This window comes from Onychostruthus taczanowskii, unplaced genomic scaffold (genome assembly GCF_017590055.1).
Source record: "Onychostruthus taczanowskii isolate IOZ18803 unplaced genomic scaffold, ASM1759005v1 scaffold45, whole genome shotgun sequence".
In the NCBI taxonomy this organism is placed as follows: Eukaryota; Metazoa; Chordata; class Aves; order Passeriformes; family Passeridae; genus Onychostruthus; species Onychostruthus taczanowskii.
The window spans coordinates 7,201,419-7,224,252 of record NW_024502014.1 but is presented as its reverse complement, the minus strand read 5'-3'; the positions used below and the strand labels follow the sequence as shown (position 1 = coordinate 7,224,252).

The 22,834-nt window shown below is 45.2% G+C and overlaps 2 protein-coding genes across 3 annotated transcripts in view; both read left to right on the top strand.

The window, feature by feature from the left end:
- Positions 1 to 1,179: 1,179 nt before the first annotated feature.
- SAG (S-antigen visual arrestin) lies at positions 1,180 to 15,181 on the top strand. The gene is made up of 15 exons (XM_041414377.1): positions 1,180 to 1,278; positions 1,843 to 1,903; positions 1,990 to 2,034; positions 2,318 to 2,511; positions 3,203 to 3,262; positions 4,365 to 4,432; positions 4,616 to 4,751; positions 5,060 to 5,144; positions 5,778 to 5,850; positions 6,870 to 7,007; positions 7,307 to 7,384; positions 8,275 to 8,298; positions 8,719 to 8,783; positions 14,159 to 14,168; positions 14,795 to 15,181. Exons 1-15 carry the CDS (start codon positions 1,180 to 1,182, stop codon positions 14,886 to 14,888), a joined length of 1,230 nt encoding a protein of 409 aa, XP_041270311.1. The 3' UTR covers positions 14,889 to 15,181.
- A 2,803-nt stretch (positions 15,182 to 17,984) lies between these two features.
- The window catches only part of DGKD (diacylglycerol kinase delta), a 58,076-nt gene continuing 53,226 nt past the window's right edge, over positions 17,985 to 22,834 (top strand). The window contains exons 1-2 of one of the 2 annotated variants that reach the window (XM_041414513.1): positions 18,019 to 18,152; positions 19,753 to 19,814. Coding sequence is in view for 1 of the 2 variants with exons in the window: in XM_041414511.1 (XP_041270445.1) it covers positions 18,003 to 18,152 (150 nt within the window). In the remaining variant the exon portion in view is untranslated. Of the gene's footprint in view, positions 18,153 to 19,752; positions 19,815 to 22,834 lie in introns of both variants that reach the window. The other variant, XM_041414511.1, reaches the window with a different exon arrangement.

Sequence of the window (22,834 nt, the reverse complement as noted above, 5' to 3'; positions counted from 1 at the left end):
AAAAACCTACTTAATGAAAATAGAAATGCTTACTTGTGTATGGTCTGTTTCTAATGTCTGTCTGACATTTTTTTCAGCTTTCCAACAAGGCAAGTGTTTCCTTTTTCTTTGGTTTGTTACCTGCAAATAGGCTCTAGAAACTGTTTACTCTTGAAGCAGTTTTAAAATGATAAGACAAGCTGAGAAACAGAATGGGAGCAAATTGCAAGGACAGTCACACCCCATCAGACTGGGGTCTGTCCAACACAGTGCTCTCATTCACACAGCTCTGATGGTGAGGAGTGCAAGGACAGGGTATGTGTGGCATCATCCTTTCCTGATGCTGCTCCTCTCCTTCAGAATCTTACAGGGAGGGTTAAGGTTGTTCCTGGATCCTTTTCCAACAGCTGCCAAAAGCCTTTTTCCCTGTGAATGTGTCTAATCTCGTGATTCAATTCATATTGGTGATTACCAGAGCCACCTCGAATGTTCTGTTAACGGGGGAAATGCTTTACTTTATTTTAAATTTGCTGTCTGATCATTAACTGGGTGCTATTTTGTGACTTAGAATGAAAAGTTAATCTCTCTACTTTGTACCGCTTAGGTTTTCTGGACTTCTCTCTCTGGATATCTCTTGTGCCATTGTGGTCTCCCCTTTGTCTTCTTCCCTTCTCTTCTTTTTTCCACTGCTTCTCTTATTTTCCCCCCATTCTCTTCCCCCACCTTCCCCCTGCCTTTCTCTCCCTCCTTATTTTTCTCCTCCTGAAGAATTTTTATTCAATATTTTTTATTCCATATATTTTCTGCCCCTCAGGTGCAAGCTGTTCCCTACCTCTTAGGTATAATTATTGTCTTTCTGGGCAGGTGGCTGGACTGTTCTATCCTTATGGTTCATTCTGGTTTGAGCTCAGTGCTGCTCTGCCCATAATGGGTTGCACTGAGTTCTGGTTGAGGAAAATGCAACAGCACAGATGGGTTCTTATTTGGGAATTGGTCTCACTCCTTATCAACACAAACCACCTTGGTAGCTTTTAGACAGAGCCACCATTTGGATGTGTGAGGGGGTCTGAAACAGCCCAGGAGTACAGTGCTTTACCTACTGCGTTTATGTCATCCACCTGTTTTTCCCAGGCATCTGGCACAGGACATTTGGGGACAGAAAAGCTTCATTCACCCACAGTCACATCCCTGTCTTTGACCATGAGCTGCCCTGAGTCTCAGAAGACTGGGATTGGTGGGAAGAATGCTGATTCTCCTCAAAAACAAGTTATCTTCAGAAAAAGCACCCGTGACAAAGCTGTGAGTACAGTAATATTGGGCTTATTTAGGTTTGTTTTGTCTGCAGTCAGACTGAAGACTTATTAGAAAGCCCCTTCCTGTCCCCTTTATTTTTTTCTGAAGAAGGAGTGTGACCCATATTACCACTAAGTTTGAGGAGATGATGTAAACAGTTTTTAGGGCAAACTTTCCATGTGTTATAATACAAGAGAAGGCAGCTCACCTCACTCTTCTCCTGGGTTGTACTTCTACTGGTAAATGTTTAAAACAAACCTGATTCATTGTCATTCCAACCTGACAGCACCAAAAAATCTTTAAATCTACACTTCTTTGTCCCATGCACAAGTATTTGTGTGGTACCTTTGGGAGTTTGTCTAGATCAGGTCTTCAGTTCTGATGTCCTGCATGTGAATAATCCTGTTGAGTCTGGTGAGGGTTGCATGTTTGCTGAAAAAAAATTAAATATTCCATTTAAAATGGAATTCAGATCTCTGCAAGATTTATAGCTCTCTGATGTGTGTGACCCCCTTCCCTCAACAACCACAAACATTTTATGGTTCAGCTGTTGTCATCCTCTCCCCACAGCTGACCATCTACCTGGGAAAGCGGGACTTCATTGACAACATAGGGAATGTGGAACCTGTAGGTAAGTCCACAAGGTTATGTGCTGCTCTTCCTGCTCTCAACCCTGCTTTTATCTATGTTAATCTTAATTTTTTCCCTTTCTTTCAGATGGTGTTGTATTGGTGGATCCTGCTATTATCAAGGGGAAAAAAGGTTTGAGTTTTATGCAATGTATGTCTCAGAAATTGTTTGTCTTTCTGAGTGAGATGCTAAAGTATAATTTTTATTCCTTTAAGGGTACAAATGTAACTCTCTACCTCAGTGAATGGGCTTCTTATCAATGCAATGTCTGTTGTTACACACGGAATGAGCACTCACTGGGTTATGCAAGTGTTGAAATGAGTTCATGTCTCCCTGAGGCAGGAGGTGTCCCCATCCCAGCCTGGCTTCACTGTTATCCTGCTGCATGTTTCACCTGTCCTGTGCTTCTTCCCAGTGTTCGTGTCCCTCACCTGCGTGTTCCGCTACGGCCAGGAAGACATCGATGTGATTGGCCTCGCCTTCCGCCGGGACCTGTTCTTCTCCAGGGTCCAGGTGTACCCGCCTGCTGACAAGCCAGAGTCTCTCACCCTCTTGCAGGAATCTCTGCTAAAGAAGCTGGGGAAAAATGCTTATCCCTTTTTCTTTACAGTAAGTATTTCAGAAGAGCCTCTGATTGTCTTCTTGTCTGTAGTTACCAGGCTGTTGACGGACTGAAGATGGGAATTTGTAGTGAATTCATGTTCTGCAAGTTCCAATTTTGAGGGACAGGTGGTGTTACCAATGTTTTTCTTTCTTCTTGCAATCCTGAGAGGCAAGAAGATCCTAACTGTGCAGTGATCACACCACTGTGAGAAGTGCTTTCTTTAAAAAAGCAAGGGAATTTACAATGGCTTTATGCTAGCAACAGCCGCATATTCTTGCCTTCCCGTTCCTGAGGGGCTGGAATACTTTTTACCATTTCCCCAGTGCCAAATCATTTTCCTTTAAAAACTTTGGATCAAATAAGGAGATCAAAAGGTCTTTGACAGCTGATGACAAATGACAGCTGACTGCCAAATTCTAACAGGAAATCCTTCCAGTGCTGTCATCCTATGTCTGTCTTAGTGTTCCTGAGAAGATTCACACTGCGCATGGACTTTTTTTTCTCTCTTGACTTCTAAAGTATTTTTGGAAGGAAGGGATTTGTTCATACAAGGCAAGTATACTAGCCAGAATTCCAAAGGGTTATGGCATTACAATGAGTGACCCCTTGCTTTCAGGACTGCTTCTGTGAGCACTATGTTACCTAAAACATCTTTGTGCTATTGGTTTGGGGCATTTCCTCTTCTTCCTCCCACAGTTTCCAGATTACCTGCCTTGCTCAGTCTGTCTGCAGCCTGCACCCCGTGATGTTGATAAGGTGAGGCCAGTGGGACACTTATTCTTATCATAGTTAAGGAAAGTTAGATGGAAAAAAAACATGTGAATTTGTTTAGCTTGACAGTAGGAGAAGGTGATACTGATTTTACTGTGCTGTGCCATCGATGTCAGGAACTTAGGGCTACAAGTATGTGTCACAGAATTGGAGTTGAAATCCTCAGAATAAGAAAGGGAATCCAAACAAATAGCAGCAAGATTACAAAATCTGCAGTGTTGTAGCTTCTTTAAGACTATCACATGATCTGTGGTTTGGCTGCACATAAAATGATTGTGGTTGCGAGGCTACATGAAAGAAAAGGAGACTGAGTGCCTAAAATCTCACAGATTGCTATAAATAACATGTGTTGAAACCTGCCCTGAATTAAATGCAGAGAAGAGCTGGCTTGTACGTATGAGTAAACAGAACAAAAACCCTGTAGTAAAAGTCACTAAATAATTATATGTTCTGCAAGGTTTCTGATACTGTTAAAAATATTCCTTTTATACTTGACTGGATGCTTGTCTGGACAGCAGAACTAGGCAATCAGCCAGGCAAAGTGGGATGAGGGTTGTAGAATCTAGTGCAAAAAGGATAACCTGTATTTTAAGCCAGGGAATGATATTCTAGCAAAATTGTCTCTCTAGAGAATTACCTGGGACTCACACAGGTGCCCCACAGTGCTATAAACCTGTTAAGGCAAAGGTTAGCTTGACATGATCACTTCCACTCCTTAGATGCTGCTTTTGGCATTACAAAGCCAACTCAGAAATTCAGTTCAGAAACCCAGGGTGGGCCAGGCAGCATAGCACACTGGTCAGTCTTATGATGTGATCTTTCCAGCACTGGTCTCACAGGAAGCCTTTCAGGAGCAGGATGATCTCTCAGAGGCTGGGATTAAGTCTCATTTATCAGAAGCACTGTAGAACAGGTGAATGTGCCAACGCCAGTTGTCAGGGATGTCTGTGACAGTGGTGGGAGGCCAGAATAATTTGCAGCTGGCAGGGGTCTGCCAATTTCTGGTGTGCAGAAAGATACTGAAACATCTGCAGATATTCCTGTCTTCTGATCCTGATTTCACAGTTGTCCTGTCTCTCTCTGGCAGACTTGTGGGGTGGACTTTGAGGTGAAAGCTTTCTCAACAGAAAACGTGGAAGAGAGAATTCATAGGAGGTAACAGGATGTGTCTCTCTTCAGCTTTGCCTTAAGGGGATGGGTGGTCCAGTGGTGCACCTGGGTTGTTTGTTCAGCTTTGCCCCCTTGTCAGTGACTTCCTGGGTGGAGCACATGGAGATGCAGAACTCCTGCTTCTGCCAAGCACTGGGTGTCACCATTGTGTCCTCTGCTGCTTCCCAGGAACTCTGCACGTCTGCTGATCCGTAAGGTGCAGTATGCTCCAGAGAGCCCAGGACCCCAGCCTTGTGCAGAGACCACCTGGCAGTTCTTCATGTCCAACAAGCCCCTGCACCTGAAAGCCTGCCTCAGTAAAGAGGTGAGGGGGCATTTGCCCTGGGGCAGGGGGTTGTGGTATCTGCAGGCCAAGGGATATTTTGCTGCTTTCTCAGCTGAGACTGACTTGTCCCAGCTATCAAGGGCTCTAATTTCTGTCAGTGGCTACTGCTAGTGGTGATTGAAGCCCTACCAAACACATTTGAAGTCATTGAAGGAGGGGTCATGAATCACTGGGAGGAGTCATCTTCCCCTGTCTGGCCTCTGTGAGGTGTAATCTGGGGGAATTGGAGGGGTTAGGGCTTGGAAGAAGTCTCCTGTCTGGATTTCTGAGCATCACATTCCTTCTAGGTATACTACCATGGTGAGCCCATTCCAGTCACTGTCACCATCAACAACAACACAGAGAAAACAGTGAAGAAGATCAAAGTCCAGGGTATGTTTTTACTGTTGATTTGGATTCTTAGAGTGCAATAAGACTGAAAGAGAGACAGAATTTATTGCTTATAACAGTTTAAGAAGGCAGTTGGGGATATCAGGAATTTGCCCCTCTCCCCTCTGTGTTGCTGTTTCTTGTTGGTCACAGATTCTCTCCTCTTCAGTGTTTCAGTCAGAATTACCCTGGGATTTTTTGTGTAGGATTGGAGAATATAAGCCATTTGTTACCACAGGCTCTGTGTTGATGCTGTCTCCTGAGTGCACATGCATGGGCTGTAGGCACACAAGAGATATCAGGACCAGAGATAAAAGCAGACCCAAAGAGAGAAAGGAGAGGGACATCTTTATAATGGAAAGAGAGGATCCCAAGAGAAGCTGTGTTATTGACTTTCTGTTGTCTCCAAATCAAGGCCAGGTGCATTTCAGGGAAGACAGACTTTGGCCATTGGTGTGCTGTTTGTCTCTGTCCAGGTCAGCCTGTCTGAGCTGGTGGTCCCTTCAGGGTCTAAATGGATGGGGTTTTCTTCTTTCTTCACCATGTTTCCCATTCCTGGGACTTGGGGTGGTGGCAACTGTGTTGTTTGTGGTGTATGCTCACACCTGAGTGTCTGCTTCCTTCTTTCTCCCTCAGTGGAGCAGGTGGCCAATGTGGTGCTGTACTCCAGTGACTTCTACACCAAAGTGGTGGCTGCTGAGGAAGCACAGTGAGTGAATGCTCCTGCTCCTTCACACCCTTTTAATTACCCTCGTCATCAGTGATGAGAAGTTCTCATTTACAGTCTGGCAGTCTCCTGCTCTTACAGTGCTCTCTTCGTGTGTGTGCCACACCACTCATACTCTCTAGATGCAGCTGGTCCCCTTTTCACAGAGCAGCAGAGAACCTTACTTTTTTTCAGGGAATGGGGATGTTGCAGAAGAGATTTGAAGAGTAATTATCTGCTAGATGAGCTTAGTGGTGGCAGCAGAAGGTTCCCAGTTGCTGCAAATCTTTAAATAGAGATGCAGCACTTTTCTGAAAGGTGCTGCTGTTTGACTGGAAGTCATGAACACTCTTGCTTGAGAAAGGGCATTTCATTTGGTTTCTTCTGGACTGACAAAGCCCACAGAAACCTTGAGTCTGTAGATGTTATGGAGAACCACTTGCTTCTTTTCACTGTATTGGCAGTGCAGCTTTGAACCTCACATGGTGAGGAGGGTTGGGCATACCCAGGTACTTTATATTTGTCCAGTGTTCTGCTCTGTAGCTTAGGGACATGTTTTCCATTCAGTATTGGTATTCTCAGCTAGGATTCATTTTGTGCAAATTCAGAGCTTTGCAGCACAGGGGTGTGGCCTCAAGTTGCACCCGGGGAGGTGTAGATTAGATATTAGGAAAAATCAATGTGGCATTTAGGGACATGGTTCACTGATGGCCTTGGCAGTGTTGGCTTAGTGGTTGCACTCGATAATCTTAAAGGGCTTTTCCAACTAAACTGTTCCATTATTCTGTGGTTTTGATTTTTTAAGGTGCTTCTGTGCCTTAATGTGAAATTAAGCATTTTCTGTAAGTGCTTGTTTTTCTCTGTTGATTAGAAATGGAATTTTGCTGATTACATTAGAGGTGGACATCTGTATTGTTGACAACTGAATTTGCACAGATAAATTCGTCTCCTTTTGGGCAGCTTTGTAATCTGTTTTGAAATTCTCCTAGTTGTGTGTATATCACTTCCCTTCTTATTTTCAGGGAAAAGGTGCAGCCAAACAGTAGCCTGACCAAGACACTGATAGTTCTGCCCTTGCTTGCAAATAACCGAGAGACACGGGAAATAGCTCTGGATGGAAAACTGAAGGATGAGGACACCAACTTGGCTTCTAGTACCATGTGAGTGAAGTTTTAAATGGTCCCAGGTAGTAGGAGAGTTATAGAGAAGAGGGGAGCATGGAGGAGACACTTGTGTGAGGACTTTGTAAAGTTGTGCCTGGATGGATACACGTAGCACCATTACTAAAGCCATCATGTTCCTTCAGGGTGAACGGGGATCACACATTTGGAGAGGTATTGGCTGTACCTGAGCTTGCCTGCCCTCCCACTTTCAGGATGTTCCCCTAGTTCTTGCTCCAGGTGTGTGTTGTTGTGCCACTGCTGTGCCACCTCACCCTGCTCTCTGTTTTCTCTGGCAGCATTAAGGATGGAATAGACAAGACAGTGATGGGGATTCTCGTTTCCTACAAGATCAAAGTGAAGCTCACTGTCCCAGGGTAAGTGTAACACACTTTTTGCTACATCTGCCTGGAGTTAAGGGAGGAGTGTGTGTTTATGTTATTGATGGGTGAGGAGAGACCAGAACAGTCCACCCCAAAAGAGAGGGCACATGTTATAGGATATAAGGCTCCCTGTAAAGCATAAATTGCCTGGAATACAGTCTTGGCCTATCCAGAGAACTTTCCCTGAGCCAAATGGTTTGTGTTACTCTCTTTAGATACCATATAACTTCATGGCTGAAGTAGGAACCTCTGGTTTGTGTTGCAATTTTTGTTACAAAGCTATGACCTATTTTGTGAGAAGTGAGGTGAAACTTTGTATGAACCTCTTATGTTGACATTGCTGTTCTCCCAGAGCAGAAGGTGAAGACATCTGCCTGAGAGTTATAAATACTGTAGCTCAGGTTCTGTACTCAGCTAGCTTTCTGGGTAAAGCTGATGTTATCAACATGAGTTAGATCCAGGATACAGTCAGTGAAAAAAAGGACCAGGATAGTGACTCTCTGTTGATGCTAGTCACTGTTTACCTTTGTATTTCATTTATCTATGCTTCATTCTACTATAAAAATGCATCAAAGATTTGCCTAAAGTGTGATAAAATGCCTGCTGCCTTCTGTGGTCATCCACTTGCCTTTTGGCTCTTGGAAAAGGGGCCATGCCCAACACTTGGTCAGGAGTTCAAAAACTTAGACTCTTTGTCCATGGGAATGACATGAAACAGTAAAACTACCTTTTTTAAAAACAAGTTCAGTTGAATTTGTGGCAAGTAGAGAACAGTACATGAGGAAAGTGATTTCAGTAGTCCACCAATTAAAGAACACTTGTTGGAGCACCAGAATAGAGAGACATTAAATATTCTTTGTTTTTCTCCTTGTTTTCTTTTGTAGCATACTGGGAGACCTCACTTCCAGGTAAATGTCATCTTTCTTTTCAGACCATGCAGTCCTAGTTGTTAGTCATCTCTTTATTCTCTTTTTTTATTGCCATTCTCACCTCCCTAAAAAAAAACAACTGTCCCTTAAGCTGTTAGAAGCAAGTAGCTTGTGGTTCTCCTGTGAAAATGAAGCTATTGCAAGAATGTCTTTTGATTTTATATACTTGCAAGTACATTCAGCACACAATAAACCCAGTCTATGTAAGTGAATATGCCTGGGGTATTTGTGGAGAAAATTGATCTTAACTTTTTTGGAGAGGAAAATTATGATTAGAAAAAAATGAAAAGAATGAGTGAAACTGGAGCTGAGGGCTCAGGCTGGCCTAAGGAGGAAGGAGGCTGAACCAGGCATTTGTGTGGAGCTGTGGATCTGATGCATTCTTTCTTCTCCCTGAAGTGAAGTGGGCACAGAGCTGCCATTTCGTCTCATGCACCCCAAACCTGAGGAAAAGAACCCAGCAGGTCAGTTACACCTGGCTTTTGCCTTTGTTCATTAACAGGCTCTGGTGAGATCTCACCATTGTAAGGCTTAGAGTGATTTGTGCTACAGGAAGCTGTCAGAGCCTACAAGGCTCCAGTATGGAGCTGTTCTGTGTGTTTGTGTGTCTGTATGTGTGTGTTTGTGTGTGTGTATGTATGTATCAACCTCCAGGCACTAAATAACAGAGAGCAGGAATGCAGAGATGGGAGAAAATGGAAAAGAGTCATGTTCCCTTTCATCTTTCATGTATGGATTCACAAGTCAGAGAACAGGGGTTTGAGGAAGTTCTGCACAGTCAAATCTTATGACTGCAGTGCAAAATATCCTATATGAAGCTGTCAGCAATTCCCAGCCAGATAGCAGTATAAGCAAAAAATAAAAAATCTGACACAGAAAATACCTAACACTGATGAGCATTGTAGAAAGCCAAATACTTTTAAGCAAAGTGAAGAGGTGATAAAACTACTGATGATTCTTGAGTCCCTGTTATCTTGATGTGGCATTTGCCATGGTGTCTGTGATGTGGCCTTCTTGTTCAGTGGTTACCCAAGACCAACATCTCTTCAATGTTAGGTCTCTGTGTGGAAGTGAGGGACCTCTGTAACAGTGTGAGGAGCAAGCCTTACCCAGGCATCTTGAGATTTGGGATCAGATGCCAAAATCACAGGCTGTCAGAGCATCCTCCCACTTCCTCAGGCCCTGGCTGGCTCTGTTCACCAGTGGTGAGCACCAGAGATTGCAAGGTGCTCACACCAAATCAGAAGCTCCTGTGCAGCATGTGAAGCCTCTCTTGACCACCAGACACACCAGCCCTTTCCTGCTGGGGCTGTTACAGATGAGCCATCTTGTCCTACCCTCTATACTGGGACAAAGTTTAGTGCGTTTCAAACAAAAGCCATGGCTGCTTTTGTGCTCCTTTTTCTTGCTTTCATTTTCTCTTTGTGCCCAAACTGAACTAAAGCTGCTGTTTCTAAGAAAATGAAACTCACATGAAAGTGACAGTGGAACTCTTTGAGAAGAGTTATCCTGAGACAAATGCTTTGGTCTATGCTGGAAGCATTAGAAGGGGGTGACTTGAGTCCTTACTGTGTGAAATTGTTGGAGGAATCAAGTGTGAGCAATGAGCAGAGAGCTGGTGATCCACTCCACATTCAGATGCTCTGGTTGGGAATCAGGCTTTGCTAATTATGGATGTGCTGGAGAGGGCAAAGGTAGGTTTTATCTCTCATGTAACAGTTGCACTACAGGAAACTAATTTTCCCTGGGAAAGCCCCTGCTGTGAGCAGTGCCAGCACATTCTCTTGGCACAGAGGTGATGGAGGCTGGGATGGCACTGGTGATCCCAGGAGTGTGGCTGGTGAGGGCCATCTAGTGCCTCTGGGCAGCTCAGGAGCTTTCATGGACACTAAGGAAAGCTTGAAAACTTCTAACAATGCTCATCCAAAGCTTTAGGCAACTGTAAAAAAAATTACATTTTTAGAATGGTGTGATTTTTTTTACATGACTTTTTTGGTGTTAAAAATGCCAACAATCCCTTTTATTACTTTATACTTCTGGCAGAAGCATTTGTAATATGAGGAAAAATGGAAGTCAGGCAATTCTCCCTTCTAAGATCATTTCAAAGGAGGGATGATGTGCTCCTTTATACAGTACACTCAAAAGGAAGTGGGCAGAAGACTTTACAAGGAAAATGGAGACCTGCAATATTTCTCAGATCACTTCCCCCAGCACATCCTCTCACCAGAGGCACAGCCCACATGTTATTTGCTACATCAAAGTCTTCTAGGAGCCTGCTGTCAGAAGTGTCAGCTATGTTCCATGCATTTTGTACAGATGGAAATACCAGGTTTCTTATAAACTAAAAAAAATGCAGGTAATTTCAGGAGCTATCCCATGGGAAAGCCCTGCAAATGGTTAACACAGGAAATAAATGCTTTCTCTTAAAAACAGATACCCTAACATAACAGAAAATTCCTCTGAAGCCTGAATAGCTGACTTGAAAACTGTGCTGGAATGTGGTGTCTGAGCTTATTACCAGGAATAAAGCAGTCTCCCATATGAAGCTGGTAAACCGAAACACTTTTCAGCTTTATTGGTTGGTAGTTTTCCATGCACTGTGCTTCATCACTTTTCCTTGTGAGTTCAGGCTTTTTAATTTTTTCTTCTACCACTTTAGCTCATGAACTCTGAGAAATATAATGTGTTTCATTAGTGAAATACCGTCTAATTTGGAATCAAGGAAATCCAGGCTTAATTGCAGAGATGGAGCTTCAACAGTGTTTGGAATCTCAAAGGTCCCAAAAGATGGAATTTTTCTTGGCTTGTTCAGCAGCCTCTGCAGTGAGTGTAGGCAGAGGTGCATGCACAGGGAGTTTTGAGATCGCTCCTTATCTTCTTTTTCCATTCCCTTTTGTTTTTATTGATGAGTCAGTAGTGACCAGTTTGCCTACGGCACCTTCCTGCTCACTTGAATGTCTTAAGGCTTAGCTGGAAGAACAGAAAAGTCAGAGCAACCATCTTATGGAATTAAAGCTGGCATGGGATTAAAAAGTGCCACATATTGTGATTTATTTTGCATTGGGGGAATATCCTTTTCTCTAGCCAATGTGATTTATGGCAGAACTAAACTGTGTAGCATCAATGCATTTAATCATGCAGGGCTGACTGGATGCAGAGAACCTCAGAAACATAAGCTTCCCAAGAACATGAGGTAATTTTTCAGGGCCAAGCCAGGGCAAGTGTGAGCACGTGCTGTGTGCTCTGTTTCACAGCAGATGGCTTTGCCCTCTCTAGCTGTCTGTGGGCAAGCTCTGAAGCATTCATCACTCAGTAAACAGCAGGTCTGTCAAAGTGCATGGCTATTGCAGATTGCTTGATCTTTCTTCCCTGTGCCTGCAGGAGACAGAAGAGAAGCAGCTTGCTACCTTTCCTTCCCTGTGTTTATCACTTCCTTCTCTTGGTCTTCTGCTAGGCCAGGATTTGCATGTTTCGTGTGTGCTGGTTTTGTGACTGTGTCTGGACCCACGTGGTTCACATGTGGTTATTTTTAGGCAAAGCAGCTCCTGTCACATTGGCAGTCTGTCTGTTCTGCCTGTTGACAAAAAATGTGTAAGGATCTGTTTCTTTTAAAGATAGATTCAAACTGGGCTGTGTCTCTTCATGCTTCCAAGATCTTTCCTGGTCAGCAGTTAGCCCAGAAGTTCCTGCTGAGTTTTCCTCAAGGCTGTGGTCTCAGCATGAATTCTTTGGTCTGGGGTTTTCCTGCCAATCTTCAGATGTTTTACATTTTGTGGGCCTATGTCTTGGACACTGCCTTTGTTTTGGCTGTTGTTCAACAAATGGTCATTTATCTGCTCCCTGATTAAACTTGCACAAAAGGGCTGTTTTCAAGAAACCCAGGAATGGTTTGTCCCCCTAACAGTAAAGAAAAGCAATACTTTCCCTGTTTTGGTATTGTGACTTTCAGAAATTAGGACATTTTAAAGTGTTGAATGTCTTGGAGAGAAATACTTTCCCTGTTTTGGTATTGTGACTTTCAGATATTAGGACATTTTAAAGTGTTGAATGGAAAATAACAAAATCCACTCTCTTTTTCTTTTCTCCCCCATCAAGTTAAGAGAAGTTAAAATAAAGTTTATACTGAAAATTACCATATTATGACTTGAATTATATGGAATAATTTCTGTGGCTGCATAATAAAAGCTTCAAGAAAACCCTCCCCTGTGAGGACGATGGTATTCTGGACCCTCATCAATCCCCCTCCCATCCCAACCCTCAAAACAATTGCTGGAATGCTAATTAAAAGAAGCAAAAGTCTACCCATTTTCTGGGAATTTTTCAATATTATAATATTAAATAAGTCACAGGACAGTCAGAAAACTCTGGAGTAGACCTAACTCCTGCTAGCATGCAATTGGATTATATTGGAGTTAGTGCTGCAGCCTGAAGCTGAAGTGGTGCATCTCTGAATGTAGTCTTCCATCTGAGGTACATTATGAGCACTACTCTGCTGCCACACTATCTGTGTATTGACTCAGTAATCATTTCTCTGACAGTTAAGTATATGCCCAATTGAAACAACACCTATTTCCTCCCTCACTCCATTTTGTAAAAAAAGTTGCAGATCACTAGTGGGGATCTTGCTCAGCTTCACCCACATCACTGATATCACTGTTCCCATAGTAATGAATGTGCCTCCAAGAGGGGAAAGAGAGCAGACTAAAGGAGAAAAATGGAATGAGAATGATGCTTTATATGTTGGAAATTTTAGAAGTTCTAAATGTTTCATTTAAAATCCATGTCAATCAAGCATACATGCCCCGAGACTTTCCAGACTTCATCTTGGCTTCTGTCCTGGTCTGGAGAGATTCCATCAGGAGTGTCTTTACATGAGCCATCCTTTGAGGCATTTTGGCTGGAGTGGCCCTCTTTGGCACACTTTTGATGCTGACTTTTCCAGCAGTGTGTGTTGCCCTTGATTGCAATGTGTGTTGTGGATGGGAAATCTCCAGGTAGTGAGTTATCCAGTCACTGAAGTGCCCCAGTCTTGCTTCTGTAGAACAAGGGTGCTTTGCTCCCTGACCCAAAGCCATGAGAAGTAAGCCAGTTAAGTGACTATGCCTTCCTAAAATAACTGTGAGAACAATAAAATCCCTGCAAATACAGTCTTCTGCTTATTTTAGGCTGTGCTGAAACAACTTTCAAGGAATCCTGCTAGTAAGTAGGATTTGTTATAGTGTGGTTAGGAAAGTTCCCACTAAAGAAACGCAAATGTCAAAAGCCTTGAAAACATCTTTAGGGCAAGATGAAATCAGGAGTGTTGTCCCAAAAGCCTTAACCCGTCTGATGAGAGATCCCTGAGGTGTTTCCGTACTTTGACCTCTAATTTTAATAACTTCATGTTTATTGAACAAAAGCATTGTCTTCTTATCTAAGTCTAAGCTGACTTCTTCAGTCACAGTGATAGAGCAATTCAAGCTGACATCCTGTCATGCAAGCACTGTCAGCTCAGAGTCCAGGTCTGTGCACAGAAGTCTCCCACATCATGTGGGACCATGAGCAAGAGTAGATGGGAAAATCTGTCTTTGTTCCTCAGCCCTTCAGGTAGCTTGGGCATCATTGCTGGAATGCTTTTCCATTTGGGAGATTGAGATTTGCCTCATCAGGTGTAGTTATGCACATTTTGAGACTTTCTGGAATTTTGCTTGTACTGCTGCAAATCCTACTTCTTGTCACTGCTCTGACTTGTCAATCCATACATTTTTTGCATTAAACATTTTGCAAGTGTTTTAGCCATCTGCTGTTCTGACTATCCGTGTGTCTCTTTTCCTCCTTTGCTGCATTCTCGTGACTGCAGGGAAGGATGGGTAAGTTTCTTTTAGTATTTCACATTCTAGCTACACTTGTGCATTGACTCTTTCTAAAACTCTTCAAAACTGTGCAAAAATCCCTAGCTTAAAACCCAAAGTGAGCAAGTTACTGTGGCCTGACAAATGACAGCTCTGAGTTAAACAGCAGTGACTGACCATGTGAAGATAGATTAAGAGATCGTGTTTTGCTGAACAGGGATGTGTTTGTGCTCTATAGCTGGAAGTGTAAGGAACTTACTAGGTTTGACCATGTCCCTCTATTTCAGTATAGAAGGAATAAGGGTGAAATGTTTCACATTTTATTCCTGGACAAAGCCCCTTGCAAGCTCTAGGATGTTCAGCTAGCTGATAAATATGTATATGGAATGGACATGATTCAGTACAGATGAAAAACATGCTCAATTTGTGCCTTGACTTGCTTAATCAACTGCTTTTCATTTTAGCTAGAATAGCAGCAGTGAAGATGGTGTCTGTGGGAATGTGATCCAAATCACTTTGGAGACAAAGGAAACACTACCAGTCTATTGTGGGCTTCTCTTCTTCATCCTATGTGTTGCCTGCAGTCTACTGGTGTAAAAATAGGGTAACATTATTTTGAAAGACCTCTGTTCCTTTCATTGCAGTGAAGCAGAGCTGGTATTTGAGGAGTTTGCTCGTCAGAAGCTAAAAAATACACCTGATGAAGAGGACAAGAATTCACCCTCAACCGATGAGTGATTAAAAGAACAGGCTGACAAAGGAGCTATGTTGTCTGGCTTCAATTACAAATGTAGGACCTAAGTTTCTAGTAATCTGCATGTTCTCAGTTCATACATGGTCTTCCAGGGGTCAGCCCTGAGGTCAGTGGGCATGACATCAGGAACCTTTACTGCTTATTGCAAGATTCACCTTGAATGGGGCAAACACAACACCTGGTTCTCACTCGAGCTACCAGAGGATGACATCTGCCATATCTTGACTTCTGCTTTCAGGGCTGCCTAATAAAAAGGTTGTTTACTTTCAGCACTGGTGAGAGCTTAAATGAGGGTTTATGCAGCCTGCCTGGACTTATTCAGTGTCAGAGTCTGTGACTTTGAAGTGCCAGTGAATGAAATCCTAGCCTGGAAGGCTGGCTTGCAGCCATGTGTGATTCATCAAAGTTTCTCAGCAGACTGTACAAAAGTGATTTTATTTCCTTTTGGTTGCTTTTGCGTTGATGCTTTACCAAATTCAGCCAGTGAATTTTTTCAGTGCTTGCACTGTCCCCACGTGGCTTTTACATTCACTTTCTGTACCAGTAAATGTCTCACAAGTTGTCTCCCACAGCGCAGACAATGCTGATACACAGTATTAGCTTTCTAGCAATATGCTTAATAACCACGTTATTAAAGATGAGATAAATTTGCACTGTCAATGAATTGCTTAAAGCTCCCTATATACAATGCCAAACAGAAATACAAGTCCAGACAGAGTCTGTATTTAATCTAGTTTCCTGTAGGCAACTGCTTCAAAAGAGGGTGCAGGAAAATTAAGGAGGAAATTATGGCGCAGCCTTCCCTGAGGAGCCTCTCCCAACATCCATCTGCCAGCAGCTGGTTTATGCTCTAAGAAATGAGATTGCATTCTGCAAACTTTGTTTTCTCTTGTTGATCTGGATATTCTTATTATCCATGTAAATGTCAGATATTTTCCTGAATCTCGTGTAAGTTTTTGCTGAAGTAAGTTGCATCAGCTAATTACACTTTGCATGTAAAACAACTGGTGTTTTATTTTTCTAATTTTTGCTTTAAATCTGCTTTTCAGTGTCCCTGGTTTAAATTTCCCTGGAAAGTCTGAATGCAGGACCCACATTTATGAATATAGACTTACGTTTCCCACCCTACACTCTGGAAAATAGAATTAAGAACTTCACACTTATAGCAGTTTGCTTTTGTAAACTGGTCTTGATTAAGATGCTGGAAGCAGTTAATTAAGACCACAGCTGACTTCAGGGTTCCATCAGTGCTCTGCCCTAATACACCCGTTCCTCAGTGCTGTCCATTAGTCACAGGTGTCTCACCTTAGCTTGAATTGCAAGAGGCACAATGTTTGCTCTGCACTGGGTGCTTTGCTGGAACTTGAACTCGGCCAGTTCCAGGTGTTTGTGATCAGGATAATTTGTGTGATTTCAGCTTTGCAGGAGGGTCAAGCATTTGCACCTGGATGTCTGGGAAGGCTTTTCCCTGGTATTTTTACTACTAACATGTTGGTGGCTGGAGAATACACAAAAGATACAGTAAGGTTAAAGAAATTACGGGTTGTGAATATGCTGGTTGTGGAGAGCAGGAGTTCAGAAAATCCTTTAAAGATCTAAGAGAAGGAGGGGAAATAGGTCTTCAAAGTGTATCTTTCTCCACAGAGGTGTTTCCTTCAGTGTTTCTGGCTACTACACCTGTAAGTATGGGACCAGTAAAGTCAGATCTGATTAATTTTTTTTTTTCTTTTCCTTTTAAAAAATTTTCTTATATGTCAGCTTTGTTTGGGGCCTCTGTTTCTGCCTGACTTTCCTCTCAAAATCAGCTGTGGTGATGACTTCTGTAAGCTAAGGGGACAAAATCACAGTGCAGTCTGTGCAGTGGGGAGGAAAGGGTTGTTAAATGGTTATTAAGTCTGTTCTTTTGTCCGGGCTTGGGAAAGCACTTTGAAAGCCTATTTGTTCAGCCCAGGCCGGTGATTTACTGAGAGAGCAGTGAGGGTTTTCTGCTGGTTCCTGCAGTTCCCTCTCCTTCAGGACAAGCTGGACTTTTCTCCGGCCCTTCAGCCAGCAGATGCTGACTTCTGTCAGCAGAAAATAGGTCTCTAGAACTGTTTGCCTTTTATCTTCCCTTTCTTCTGGTTCTGGTGTTATGTTGATATACCGAGTCAGACCTGTGGCCTGCTCCTCCTGTTTACCGCTGGGGGAGAGCAGATCCAGTTTCCTGACTGGGCGGCTTTGATGTGGTGGGACTCTGTTTGTGAAGAGCTCGCCAGCTCCCGGAGAGGGATGCGCTCTGGGAGGATGGCATCTCTGGACCTGCTGTGTTTGGAGACAGCTAGGAGCAAATACATGACAGGACGGGTTTGGTGACAGACGCTTTCCCTTCGCACGTCTCCGTGAGATCCCAGCGGCAGCACTCCCCTGCCCGCAGCTGAGGGTGTTAGAGAGGGCAGGCAGTGACCAGGCCGCTGCCAGCGGGGCCGGGCCGGGGGCGGCAGTGGCAGCGGCCCGGCCTCAGCGCCCCTGAAGTGCCCTTCGGGGCGGGGGTGCACGGCAGCTGGAGCCCGGGCTGCACGGTGTGCTCGCAGCTTTTCATCAAATCCTGGGAACACGGGGAGAGCTTTGGGCCGGACTGTCCAAGGAGGTGGTGGTGTGCCCGTCCGTGGAGGTGTTCAGGGAATGACGGAATGTGGCACCCAGTGCTTTGGTCCGGTTGACAAGGTGGTGTTCGGTTATGGGTTGGACTCGATGGTGTCAGAGGTCTTTTCCGACCCGAATGACTCTGTGATTGTGTGCTGCAGTAGCCACGAAGAATGGGAAGGAATGGGGACCGCCGTCCCGGCTGTCGGGCTCGCCTCAGCGGGGAGGGCTGCTCTGAAAACCTTTGTCCAGGCTCCAAGGGGCTACGGCCGGGCCGCTGCGATCGCGGTCGGGCGGTTCGCAGGGAGCCGCGGAGGGGCAGGGCGGCCGTGACCGTCCCGCTACGGCGGCCGGGCCCTTCCCCGCCCCGGCCCCTCCCGTCCCTCCGCCGCCGCCATGTGACGCGGCCGCCGCTGGGGGGCGCCGTGCGCGCGGGGCCGGTAGGGGGCGCCGGGCGCGCCGCCGGTCCGTGCAGCATGGCGGCGGCGGGGGCTGAGCAGACACAGCCAGAGCCGGCCGCCGGCGCCGCGCCCGAGGAGTCGTCGGACAGCGAGCCGGAGCAGGAGCCCGGCTCCCTGCAGAAGCTCATCCGCAAAGTCTCGACGTCCGGGCAGATCCGCCAGAAGGTGCGTGCGGCGGGAGGGGGCCGCGGGCAGGGCCTCGGGGTCCTGGCGGCGCTGCGGCCGGCGCTGCCTCCGCGTTACGCTCGGTACCGCCGCCTCTCCCTCCTGCCCGGCACGGTCCGCGCCTCCGCCAGCCCGGGCCGCCGCTTTGGGAGTTGCCAGAGACCCCCGAAGCTTTCCTTTGGGGCCTGCCACCGAACCCCCGTCCCTCAGGGAGCTGCCGGCGATCCCCCCACACATCCCACTCCTCTCCCCTCACAGCGACCCCTCAGGGGTCTGCCTGTGACCACCTCACATCCGCCAAGGCGCCCCTTAGGGACTCGGCCATTTCCCCCTTTCCCCCGTTGGCTGGAAAAGCTTTAATTGTAACAAATATTGTCTGTGTTAGAAAGGTTTATTTATCCCGTCGTTTTCGGTGACAGCCCAACCACCCCTCCGGGTCCTGCTGACGACCCCCAACCCCCACCGTAGAGACCCCCTGACAACACCCCCAACAGCTTTGCAGGCACTTGTGAACCCTAAAATGCCCCTCAGGGGTCCCCATAATGAGCTGTTATCTCAGGTGCCCGTTAACAGCTGTCCCCTAAATGCCCTTCAGCGTCTGCCAGTGCCCCACAAACTGCCCTCAGTGGCTCCTGGGGTTGCCCCCGGTGCCTCTTTGAGCCTCTCCAGTTCCCCTCCCCAGTAGCCCAGCTTAGGCCACCTTCTTCCCAGTGCCCAGGTTCAGACCTCCCGGGGAGCTTTACCCAGCTCAGTGAGCGGTGTACCCAGGCTCTGCAAGATTCCGTCTGTCTTCTTTCTTTCCTTGCCCTCTTTCCCTGTAATATTGTCTTGGAGTCATGGAGGTCAGATTTGGGCTCCTACTCCCTAATGCTGCTCCATTTATCTGGTATTTGAATCCTCAAGGGCATCCTCACCCCATGGAGCTGCATCTCCCCTTTTCTCCTCATGTCACAGTTGCCACGGGCTCCTTTCTCACCTCTCCATGCCTTCCCTGAGAACCTCTGCACATCCCAGCCATAGCTCCCTGTCACAGTGTTCCATTATTGCTTTCCAGCACCTCCCTCCTCCATGGTCCTGTTGTACTTGACCCAAGTCACTGTCTCATCTTCAGAGTTCTGCTCTGGAAGGTGCAGCCTTCTTTATTCCCTGCAGTCATTAAGTGGTGCCTCCCTCAGCATCTTCCCATCCTTTTTGTGCATCCTAATTTTTCCCATCTTGCACTGTGCTGTTTTATCTTTCTGGAAGCCAAATAGCAGTATTTAGCATTCTGTCTGGTAAAGCAGTGATCTTACAGCTGGTTAGTCTTTGTTCCCAGCTTTGTCTGTCCTGCTTTGCCCTCCTGGTGAGGTAACAGTCCTTTCCACCCAGGTTCTCTTGGCCCAGTCATATCTTATCCCTCTGTGGCTCATCCTGGAACAATAACACCATTTTTATGGGCAGTAACAACATTCTGCAGCCACAACCAAAACCACAGTTCTTCTGTATTGTTACTGTAAGAGAAGATGTGAAGGTTTGCTTTAACTTTAGACTGGGAACCATGCATAGGGAGTTTCCCTTTTCTGTACTCTTTTTATTATAGCAGCATGATTTTTCTTTGTAGCCACTAAGCTCCTGTGTAACTCTTGGACTGTTGTGTCATGTGTTTCTGCTTAGAAATACCAGGTTAGTTACTCTGTCATCACCTGCCTTGTGCTCACCTTGTCTCTGCAGCATGGACAAGCATGGTGCAGCTGTGGGGATGCAAAAGCTCGCTCAGCACTGGTGCTGCAGCTCAGTGTTGCTTCTCTTGTACTCGGCAAAGGAGAGTAAATGTCTCTGCATGGTGCAGTGTCTGAAGCATTGTTCAAAGGGCTCTTTTTCATGCTGGCTGGTTTGCCCTGCTTTCGAACACAGGACCTGCCATCGTTCTGTTGTGCATTGTTGTTTGGCTGCATTGGTCCCAGTTATGACACCCCTGTGACAAAGTGCAGTGGTACATGGGGACTGCGACGGGGCTGCTTCCTCCATGTGTGAGGTGCTGCTGGCACTGCCCTTGGCTTCTTGGGCTGTGAGATGGTTCTTTTGACAACACCAGGAAACCCTGGAGCCCTCTAAACCTGTTGATGTTCTGTATCAAGCAGATCTCAGCCGTGCTGTAGCACCAGGTGACTTAAGCTAGTCTGTTATTCTGCTGTGGGGAAAAAAAAAAAAAAAAAGCCTTTTGAGATATTTTCCTGTATCCAGAGTGCTGAATAATAAGAATTTGGCTTGCTGGAGATTGGATGAACCTGGGGATTTTTTAACACCGTTTGTGGCAGGAGTCTCATGGGAAGAGGAAGGAAGGATGCTACAGTCTGTCTCTGTGGTAGTTTGTGTTGAGAGCAGGGACACAAAGACTTTTCCAGTGCTAGAATAGGAACTCTTGCTTATACCAGGATGTTAGAGATGCTAAGGTGAAAGGTGCATTGGGTTGTATTTTTGTTTGGCTATAACAGAACACCTCTTCCTGTTCCTATTTAATAATTTTCCTTGTTTTACATCACTTCTTGTGTCAGCATGATTGGAAAAAGACAAAATCAGCCACTTGTATATGCAAACATAAGCATATTAAGAACAAGGATTATAAACAGATATTGTCTACAGCTATTAAGCCTTCTGTATGTTAACCTTTCAAAAACCTTTGACTAAATTGTGTCAAATTTTCCAAGTAAGCCCAGGTATTATGGTATTCAGGACTGATTTGTTCTATTGCTCGTTGATGTTATTTTGGTTTGTCATTGTCTTTTCTGCATGCTGCTGCATGTGTACTCTTTCCTTGCCCTCAGGGCAAGAAGCAAAGACAACTTTGTGGGTAATCATGGTTTTGATGAGACTTTGAGGAGCTTGCTTCCTTTGTAAAGGCAGACCTAATTCTGAATTTGTCTGTTGAATGATAGAGTGCTGACTACTGTAAGCTGTAGAAGCTGTTGGACAGGTCTGTTAGTGACAGTAAAAGACGCAGGCAGACTTTTACTATGGCCTGAGGACATAAATCTCTTCTGACCACATCTTTTGCTGTAGTTAGCTTAAGACCTTGCCTGTAAGTGCAGCTAAATCACCACAGCAGCTTACTGTTATCACAGCTTGAGTGCAAAATCTGTTGTGCCCATGGAATTCCTCAGAATTTACTGGTTTGTCACAGTTGCGAGCCCTTTGAAGGTTTTCCTTCCTCTTGCCCTGCCATCTGTTTTCCTAAGAAATGCTGTAAAGTAAAGCTGCTTGCTGGCTTGCAAGACCATAAAACTTAAGTGAATTTGTCTCAAAGCCCCACAATTGTCCAACTGTGTTTGACTGAAGCAGCTTGGTGTGATAGTAGTGGGGCAAGTGGAATCATTTGGATGTTTGAGGACTAAGGTGTTGATGTGCAGGGTCTAAAGGCAAATCACAGGTAACATCTCTTCAGCTAAAAAACCTGTCCCTTGTGAGGCAGCGGGGAGGGGAAGGAGAAGTGGAAGGCTCAGTGTTTGGAAAGTGAAGTACTGTGTTCTAACACACTTGCTTTTAGCTAGAAAGAATTTTTGAGGCAGAGAAGAAGATATAAGGGAAGCATGTTTAGCAGTCTTTTAATTATTATTATTATGGGGAAAAAATAAAGTCTCACATGGTCAGGTATAGCAGGTAATGTGAGTGGTCTTGTCTCGTCTGGCTGAGAAGCAGAGGCTGAATTGTGTGTTTGATCAGCCACCTGACAGAGACCTGACAGACCTGTGCCAGCACAGCGCCTCAGAGGGCACTGCTTTTGGCTCCTCTCTGGTCTCAGGCTGGTGTTGGTGCAGCTGCAGAAACTGTTGGTCAGCTAAGATTATGTATTTTTCAATGGATAGGCATTAGGAAAGAGATGGCATTAACTAAGAGAGGATGTGTGTGAGGAGAGGCAACAGCAGGACCTTGCTCCCACCTCCTAAGCAGTGCTGAGACCTCAGCTGGAACCAGCTGAAGTGGTAATGTCATCTCGTTGTCACTCAGCGTGGACCGAGGCGCAGGAATGTCCAAAGCGGTCCTGGGTGTTGAGGGTGTGAAACCAAGGAACACAGAACCTTTTATGAGCTCTGACAGTGAAATGTGCTTCTTCCTTTGAACTTGACCTTTCATTTCCAGCCTCACATTACAGCCCTCAGAAAGCTGGAGGGTGGGTGAACAGGCCATCTTCCCATTTCATTCATCGGTTCTGTGGGATTTCCAGCCTGCCAGCTTTGCTATGTTGAGCTCCCGGCTTGTTTACCAGACAGGATTTCAGCAGCGTCCTTGGGTGGCATCAGGAGAACTTCTTGTTTAGACTAGTTTAGTCTAAGTTCTGTTTACTTTCACAAGCAATTTCTCTGTAATATTTTCAGTTTTATAAGCATTTATCATTGCCTTGAACTTTTTAAGACAAGTTTGCAGTTTATATTTCACCGGAGTTGCAAACAGAGCGAGCCACTCTCCAGACTTTCTGGGAAGCTGTCTAGCTCTGGTAGCAGAGGTATGTCAAGTTAATTTATATTCAGAAAAGCAGTACAGATGAACTGGTGTTGAGCTTTTTGCTGCAGTGGACAGACTCTTCAGTATCTGAACTGGCACGTTTCCCTTCTCTGTGCTGTGTACCAGATATAGGTGATGTTTTTTTGTGCTATCGGAAGTTGTGATTCTCTTTCTGATCAGTAGCCTTGAGGTCTTGGAGCCAC

Excerpts from the sequence above, each read along its gene's own strand:
- SAG (XM_041414377.1), top strand. The coding sequence starts at position 1,180 with ATGAGCTGCCCTGAGTCTCAGAAGACTGGGATTGGTGGGAAGAATGCT. Across the intron at positions 1,904-1,989 it reads AGGGAATGTGGAACCTGTAG|ATGGTGTTGTATTGGTGGAT; the intron begins GTAAGTCCACAA and ends CCTTTCTTTCAG. Across the intron at positions 5,145-5,777 it reads GAAGAAGATCAAAGTCCAGG|TGGAGCAGGTGGCCAATGTG; the intron begins GTATGTTTTTAC and ends TTTCTCCCTCAG.